At 40.0% G+C, this 8,665-nt stretch overlaps 1 protein-coding gene and 1 long non-coding RNA gene across 3 annotated transcripts; both read left to right on the forward strand.

Annotated features, from left to right (window-relative positions):
* Nucleotides 1-2,133: 2,133 nt before the first annotated feature.
* litafd (LITAF domain containing) lies at nt 2,134-8,665 on the forward strand. Of its 2 annotated transcripts, none has more exons than XM_032536515.1 (5): nt 2,134-2,259; nt 6,024-6,073; nt 6,248-6,340; nt 6,475-6,679; nt 7,785-8,665. In XM_032536515.1, exons 2-5 carry the CDS (start codon nt 6,028-6,030, stop codon nt 7,900-7,902), a joined length of 462 nt encoding a protein of 153 aa, XP_032392406.1. In that variant the 5' UTR covers nt 2,134-2,259; nt 6,024-6,027; the 3' UTR covers nt 7,903-8,665. The 2 variants fall into 2 exon arrangements, with proteins under 2 accessions (XP_032392406.1, XP_032392405.1); XM_032536514.1 differs by having other exon boundaries at nt 2,169-2,259; nt 6,245-6,340.
* Nucleotides 6,690-7,751, forward strand: LOC116702348 (uncharacterized). Its single transcript, XR_004335132.1, has 3 exons — nt 6,690-6,806; nt 6,843-6,961; nt 7,050-7,751. It is a non-coding gene; the product is annotated as an uncharacterized LOC116702348 (long non-coding RNA).

Genomic DNA, 8,665 nt, shown 5'->3' on the forward strand with positions numbered 1-8,665 from the left:
CACACACACACACACACACGCACACTACCAGCTCACCCAGTTTACATCATGTGAGGCAACACCCCACACTCTCACACAAAACCTTTACATCTGCAGCTCCTCCACCTGATTGGTTGGTACGAAGAAAAAAAATAGAAAAAGAAGATATATTTACAAGCTCTTTATTACAGAAATAACAATAAAACCCCTAACGCGAGAGTGTCACATTGTGTTGAAAAGTGGTGGGGACATTTTTGTTTCTAATAGGGGGATCAGCATGGGGTCAGAGGACATTAATCACGACGGGTCGGGAAAAACATAACAAAGGTACAATGGTTCATCAAAGGGCAGCACAACATCAGAAAAAAGCCTACTCGACATTAAACACACAACAGCTCTGACTGCACAGATAACAGTCAACAAGAGTGCAGATTTTAATCAGGAAGTTATCTGTGTTAACACGTTTCCTGCATTCTGGTGAATTTTTATTCCACAAATGTGGCTGTTGTAATAATTCAGCACGCTTTCTGCTCATGTTTAAAACTTTCTGCACATTTAAAACATTTTACGTATCTGTGTGTTCTGTGTTCTATTTTTTAGAACATTACTTAACACGTTAGCTTTCAAAAGGGGTGGGGACAAAAGGGACAATTTCAAAGACATGCTGGAGACATGTTAGTTTGTAACAGGGGCGTAGCACAAAATTCTGGGCCCTGTAGAAAGGCATTCTCTATGGGTCCCGCCCCGCATCCACAGCTACTCATTCTAGCATCTTTATGGGCCCTCCTCACATGGGCCCTGGGTACTCAGTCCCCCCCCCCCCCCCCCCCCCCCCCCCCCCCCCCCCCCTCCCAGTCCGATGCCCCTGGTTGGTAAGGATTAAAGGTCAGTAGGGTTGATGCAGTCTGCCTTTAGAAATGGGCTGTATTCAAAGGCCGTTGATTCAAATCTCTACACATGATGGAAATCAATATTTGCAACAATTATTTTTCAGCCTCCCTCAACATACCAAACCTGAACAAGTAAGAAGTAAGTAAGGAGTGCTTAGGCAGGCCACTCAACCATCAGCAGTACTTTGATCCAGTGACCAACAAAAGAAAAATGTGGTTCAACTGGTCTGTTCCCAGCTGACTGAAAGAAATTGCAAAACTTTCCAGACGTTTGAGCTGAAATTCAATGATGTTAACAAAAGGAAATTCGGGCAGGTTTGTATATAATTAAACAACTACGTGTGCCATATTCAGAAGGCAAAATGCAACCAAAAGGCACAATTTGGCATCAATTATTGCATTGTGTGCTATTTTGATAGCCAAACACTGCATCATTCACCACCTCCTTGTAGCCTTTTGTCAAACAATGTTGAGGGATTGGTTGGATTTGTACATACAGTAGGTCCTTTGTGTGGCAATGTTTGTGTACTACAGTACTTCAATCCGTGTGTTTAGGGTAAGTAAAAAAAAAAAGCACAGTGACAAACAAAAGTTTGAAGAGAGCAATATTCAATAATCATTTGGAGCATCATGCAAGTTTTTAACGAATAGTTTGATAATATGGGAAATATACCTACTCGCTTTTTGGCAGAGAGATAGATGAAACGAGTGACACAACGCTCACATCTGTTTGGCATAAGGGTACAGGCAGCGGTTGAAACTAAAACAAAGACTGAAAACAAGTTCACATTATATCTAATTTAATTTGTACATAAAACCAAAGTGTCAAAACGCTGTTTTACTTTTTCAGATTTCTTACAGGTTAAAAATTGCATATTATTCTCTTTCTACATATTGTTCAATCATGCAGTTGTTCTTCTCTTGCATGCTGACAAACATTGAATTTGGGACATTTCTGTGCGGAATTTGTCAAAATTGAAGAGAACATTGTAAACATTCAGGTAAACGTACGTCACTCAAACATTCCCAACGGCCTTCCGGTCAGATTCAAGACTTAAGTAGTCTGCAGGAATACAAAGCACCAGAAGGAAAACTGGCCGTTATGATACACACATGTACGTACACACTCCCTTAATAATCTCCATGAAACAAAGAACAAGTTAAAGACAACCATTACAGCCTTTAAAAGTTACACCTAAATCACTGAGTGACTCATTCCAGCTGCATATTCAGTCTTCTTTGGCGTGGCTGTGGGTGTGTCTAGGGAGAGGCTTGTAGAAGTATAATGTAGAAGTGAGACAGGTGAAGGTCAGTCACAGTCTGTCTGGACTCTACATCAGTAGCATCTTACACACACATCTCTGCATACAGACTGAGACAGCCCGCCAAGGTAAGACTTTCAGAGATTAATATGGGATCTACTGAAAAGAGGATTTCATACCACAGATTCAGATTTTGTGCTTCTTAAATTTGAATCCAATCAACAATGTCTTAAGTGCTTAAGCAGGAAAGCATTGGTAGTTATTAGACAGATAGAGGAAGGAAAGGTCTCAAGGAAAGAATATTCATCTGTATTTTTTTATCATACTTTAAATCTCACACTAAATCACTGTCAAAGAAGCTTATATTGTGGGCCAAAACGTGTGTTTGACTGATTTGGGGTCAGACTGAAAATCAGAGGGGAAAAAAACATTGGGTTGAACTCTTGAGCTTTGAATGAATGAGCTGTTTTTCTCAACAGCTGTTGTTTTCACTGATTGACTTTCTTTAAAGTGATGAGTTGAGAGTGATGAGAATGATTGGGTAATTTTCCACTTCTTAATGACCCCCTCTTTCGTCAGCTGGTCATTTACACGTAACATGAGAGTCAGGTTGGACCAGCTTAGATGCCACATATGTACATGTGACTCAGATGTGTTTCAGGGTGTTAACTTGGAAAACCATCCTGCTTGGCATCTTGATGAACGAGTTTCATTGAGCACAACATGGGTGATCGGCTCTCTACAAAACTACCTGCTGATATGCTAATATAATAAGACAGAAATATCTGTTTTTGCAAAGAAACCCATCAAACTGTAGGGCTGGGTTGGTGTTTAATACATTTTTGATGCCAGGTCCAATACCAGTACCCTTAAAGTGATACGATACAAGTATTTTGTATCTGAACAGCCTAGTCTGTGAAATACGTCACATTAAACTTCACCACACCACAGACCATAGGGGTTGCATCTGCCGCAGTAGTAGGATATTGCATTAAATCGAACAACACTTGTAAGGATTGGATGGGAGCAAAACCATGCAAAATGTTTTTTTTTCCTAGATCTGGGTACAAAAAGGATCCAACACAGGTATGGGTCGAGTGGAGAAGTTTCAATACAACTTGTTCAGTCAATACCATAAAGGTGTTGAGTGCCAATACCCAGCCCAACCAAACTGGCTTATTAACTGGGCCAGTTTTTCTCAATCGCTTACAGTCGGTCAGTGTCTGTTCTCCCTCCATTAATCCAGACACCTGAACTTTCAGAGAAAGCGCACACCATGGGAGCTTAGGCCACGTGACTCTTACAGAGGATGTATTGTTTGATCAGCAGCCTCTAACCTTCCCCCTTTGGGATTTTAAAGTATCTCTGCAATGCGGCTGCCTCCATTAGCAGCCTCATGTCCGGCTGATCACAGAAACAACAGCAGAGGAATGTTTTGACTATTGGGCCTACTTTTTTTTTTAATTTCAGCTCTTTTCTGACCAACTATTTGTTTCATGGTGATAGAAACACTGTTTGTTTTTTTTTACATACTTTTTTTCAAGGATCCTGACTGCACCATGACTGCTGCACTCACTTTGAAGTGCTTCTCCAAGCATTATTACAAATAGATGGAAAACAAACTATCATAGAAGAACAGAACACTGATGTAGCTGGAAACAACTGTTTCCTTGACTGAAATGAACACGACACGCCCAATGTTGCACCAGCTGCTCATAGCATAGTTGAATACAGCCAACATGTGACAAAACAACTCAGCCAGTTATCCGAGACCAGTGCTTCCACCCTGTCAATCAGCTTTTACTGTAGCTCTTTATCAAAACAGACACATAGAATAGAATAGAATAGAATCAGGCTGGAAGGAATGAACTGTAAAATGTCAAATAGAAAAACAAGTTAACTCTTTTCAAGTGATGTATTTCCCTAATTCTTATGTACATCCATCCATCACTTTTGAAATGAATCTTGTCAACATATTGGTGTTGATGATGCGCTCGCTCAACAGATTTCAGATAGACTGACACACCCTTGGTCTTGGTTGACAAAACGGAAAAGCACGCAGCTCGGTCGCATTCCTGCACCAACATATGGGTGTGTGTCTGTGTTCTTTGTAGGCTACCTTTAGGGACACACCACCAATCAATTGGGGATAGGTTGTCCAATTAAGGGCAAGGCCATGTCACAATTTGGGGAAACGTGTGGTTAAATGAGAGTCAAGCAAGTGTATGTTTGTGTGGGAAAAAAATAAATGCTTAGTCATGAAAGAGTGTGTTTTGTGTTTATAGAGAAAGAGGAAAAAAAAGAGAAGAAAAAAGGGAGACAAAAAAAAGGGAGACAAAAGAAAAAAAGACAACTGTAGAGAGAGGTCGAGTTTTGTGTCTTTTTGCCGGTTGGTCCTGTATGGGAAGTTTAAACTCATCTGTTCGTATGCTTTATACATCATATATGTAAAACATTATGTCTTGCTTACTCAAATCTACACAGTGCTACAGTCATGAGATAGCTGTAAGAATCCATCAAAACAAAAATGTTTCTCTCCAATTAGTAATAAATCTGGAATGAAGTGCAAGCGATGTGTTAATTTTGAGCTTTAAATACATTCTTAATAATAAAAAAAACATTCAGTTCTCACCTAACACGTTTGTTCCACACTCTATTGTACCCTAATTATGAAGTTATAAGAAGTGGATTGTGGATTGGATTGGTCGCACATGACACATGACACTGATGATACTAATTATATTTTAATGAGGTCATGTCACATACGGAGAGATTTTACTCATCAGAGTCCTGAGCTGTAAAGTACTGACTAATCACTGAGTATCTGGATTGACAGGACTGTTATTATAGACAGACATTCAACCTTTAATCCAACTCCATTTCGATGTTTTATTCAGTTGACCAAGGAGTTAGCATTTTCAGGAATCTTTGGGTTTAATTATGAACAGTAAGGCTTTTTGTAAGAGTCAGTCTTGAAATTATTAATATTATACTGTATATCAAATAAAACACTGTTTTTGATAGTATTTATGTTTGGCAGTATTTCAGCAATAGCAATTCAACGTAGCCTATACACCTTGGTTTTTTATTGTCCGTGGCGGAGTCGGCCATTCCGCATGCCCAAGGATTCACAGGAAACAATGCAGCATGAGCATAGACCGCATAAAGGGCGTTGATCTGTTTTCCTTCCAATGTTTTGCTTAATACAACATGCTTTTGGGTCTTTTCATATTATTCTAAGAAACATTTAATCCAGTTTTACAAGTAATACTACAGGCATCTTACCAAAAGGAGGATGACAATTCTAACACTGATGAAGCATTAGCAGTATAGTAAAACGAGAAAGAAATCAGAGGGGATTTCGATTTCGAGGTATAATGATTTTTCAGAAAAATCCTCATCTAAATATTACAAATTAAGAAAATACATCCCTGATTCCTCTCAGCCATCTTCATAACATTTTCAGTGTGAACAGGCACAGGGCAAGTGACAAGTGAAAAATGTTTCTTATCACACCCAAGACAGAGTCACACCCAGGCGTTTTACATTGGGAATACTTACAAGAAACATCCATACAATGCCTTACAATACCTCGTGCTAACAATTTATCCGTTGTCACTGGACTCAGCATGAGTCAGTCAGAGATGACAGACATTTTCATCAGAGATCCTGACAGATGGTTTTAGTCAGGCTCTGGCTCCATCAGGTGGCAGAAAGCAGCATCAAATTTGTCTTATGAGGGAAAAGACTTGTAATGGTACTAAGAAAGATCTTAGGTATGTTTCACATGGTATTTTGTATTTATTATCCATTGCTAATAAGGAGGAGCACCATTTGTAACAATCAGTTTCTCTCTCTCTCTGTTTCTCTCTCTCTCTCTCTCTCTCTGCAGCACGATGACATCGACTGGTAAAAAAGAACCTCCTCCCTACATCATACCAGGTAAACCTGAACACACCATAATTGTTCTAATTATACATTCATGGCTAACACACCTCATCATCATCATCATCATCATCATCATCATCATCATCATCATCATCAGATTGTCTTATTAACTCTTGTTTCTGTCCCTCCTCCTCTGGTGTTTCTCTTTCTTTTCTTCTTGTCTGGTAGATGGTCAGGGTCAGAAGGATGTGACAGTTTACCACGTCCACACTCCATTCAACCCTCCGTCCAACTCAGAGAGCGCCTCTAATTCCACGCCAGGTAAACTCACACATGATGTAACACTTCCTAGAAACACACATCAAAAACCTCACCTACAATTGAATCTAGTACATAGTCAACTTTCCCTCTCGTCTTCTCATCCTCTGTTTCCCCTCCCCTTCTCCCTCTATCAGTGTTCACCAGCGGCGGAGGAGGCGGCGCTGGTTCAGGTCTCCAATCTGGAGATGGCAAATCTAGGTTTGTGAGCTACGATGGAGCGCTGGGGCATTCTGCCGGCATGACCACCTGCACCTCCTGCCAGCAGCAGGTCATGACCAACGTCACCTACAAGGCTGGGACATACGCTTGGCTGATGTGCTTACTCTTCATCTGCTGCGGGTGAGTGCGTGCTTCAGGGTGCTTGTCGGACTTTTGGCATGAGCACACTAACCTGTTTGGGGGTTGTTGGGCCCCTACAGATCACCTTTCACAACACACATCTCTTTTACCTCCAGGTTTCCATAAGGTGTGCTATACAAATACATAAATAAATACAGTACAGGTACAGTGCACACAGAAGACTTATGCAGGACCTTCCAGTTGGAAATGTACTTCAGTGGGGTATAATCCCTAACAAAGTTTCAATAATCAAACGAAAGCTGACACACAGTAACTCTTTGGGTGTTTTTACGTACTTCCGCTCAATTTTCATTTTCCTTCAGTTCTCTGTACAAATTAAATGTACGAGAGTCTGGTGGGACCAGGCTAGGTTTTCGAGGCCTCAGCTCGGATGGTTTTAATGTAATGTGAGTGTGTCCCTCACCTTTACCAAAAGTTCTCCAAGTGTGCAAGATGACATTGTCCATGTTGTCTAAAAAGCCAAAAAAAACTATATATCTTACATAAGTGTGTTTGCACCAAGTCAAAACCACAACTAGACAAACATTTCTGGAGTGGTATTTTAGACCTTGTTGCCACTTTAAATCTATAGTATTCAAAAAGACCACTAGGGACTACTTTCCCTCTCCTCATGTGAAGTGAAAATGAACAAATCTCGTGCAGGTGATAAATATGTGGTGGTTTATCAAAAAAGGTCCAAAAATAAAACTGGCTTTTTCATAGTAAGTTAAAGATTTTACACCTTGGAAAGTTTTGTATTCAAATTGAGGGTCTAGGATAGAAGGTTGTATCATTACAAAGAGCTGCGACAAAGTTGTAATAAGAACTGTATGAAAATAAGGATTGTTAATGTGGGGGTCCCAAAAAGGGGGAGGATGTTTATATAGGTCATTTATTTTGCTTTTGACAGCAAATCTCTTGCCAAAATTAAAATTAAAATATCATGCAAGATTTATATTCTTAAACAACAGATGATCAAAACTACAAATGCATAATGGTCAAAGCAAATTCTTGCCAAAGCTACATGACACTAATTGTGTGTGTGTGTGTGTGTGTGTGTGTGTGTGTGTGTGTGTGTGTGTGTGTGTGTGTGTGTGTTTTGCAGGTTAGTCCTTTGCTGCTGCCTGATTCCTTTCTTCCTGAAAAGCTGCAAGGATGCGTACCACACGTGCCCCCGCTGCAACAGAGTGCTCTACGTTGACAAGAAAAAATGCTGTAAATGACGAACATGAGGGCAGAAATGGAACCATAAAAAATAAAATATAATCGCTTGTTATCTTCCTCTTATCAGTTCCACCATTGTTATGAAACTGACAGAGAAAGGTCGCAGTTATAGTGTAGCTTATTTTTATGGATGAGCCATTGTATTTGCACAAAAACAATATATTATCAGCAATAAACTGGGAGTAATTGTGTTGTCAGAGCTTAAAAGGCACAATATGTGATGTTTTAAAGACTAATACAAAAGTTATCCATCAGAGACACTGCCCTCTGCCTGTATTTTCTTTTCTTTTTTTTGATTAGTAAGGGTGTTTTGGGGGTGTGACCCCCAGCCAATAACAATGCAGACCTTAGGTAGCCCTCTCATTGCCATCCCAACGACTAGTTAGCCTGTCAGCGTGTTATATCTACAGGCCCCCAGGAAGGGTAACTTGCTTTGAACCAAATTGAACACAGTGGCCAAACAGTGAAAGTACGTCTCCCGGCCCGTCATGTGACGCCCTCTGCCCAAAAAAAGACTTTTTACCCCACAGACTTCAATGCCGAACAAGGCGTCTCATTACATATTTTACCTTTCAACATCATGTGCCCACTTTTTTTTTTTTAAAGCTCTGGCAACTTAAATCAAGCACTTTCCATGCCATTTTGGGAGCTGTTTAAATTTTGTTCCATTCCATCCCATCATCTTTTTCTATCATCCTTTTCAGAAACTTCTGCATAAGGTATATTGTTAAGATAAAGGCTTGTAAATAAACTCTATCAAAT

The sequence above is a fragment of the Etheostoma spectabile genome, chromosome 15 (genome assembly GCF_008692095.1).
Source record: "Etheostoma spectabile isolate EspeVRDwgs_2016 chromosome 15, UIUC_Espe_1.0, whole genome shotgun sequence".
Classification (NCBI taxonomy): domain Eukaryota; kingdom Metazoa; phylum Chordata; class Actinopteri; order Perciformes; family Percidae; genus Etheostoma; species Etheostoma spectabile.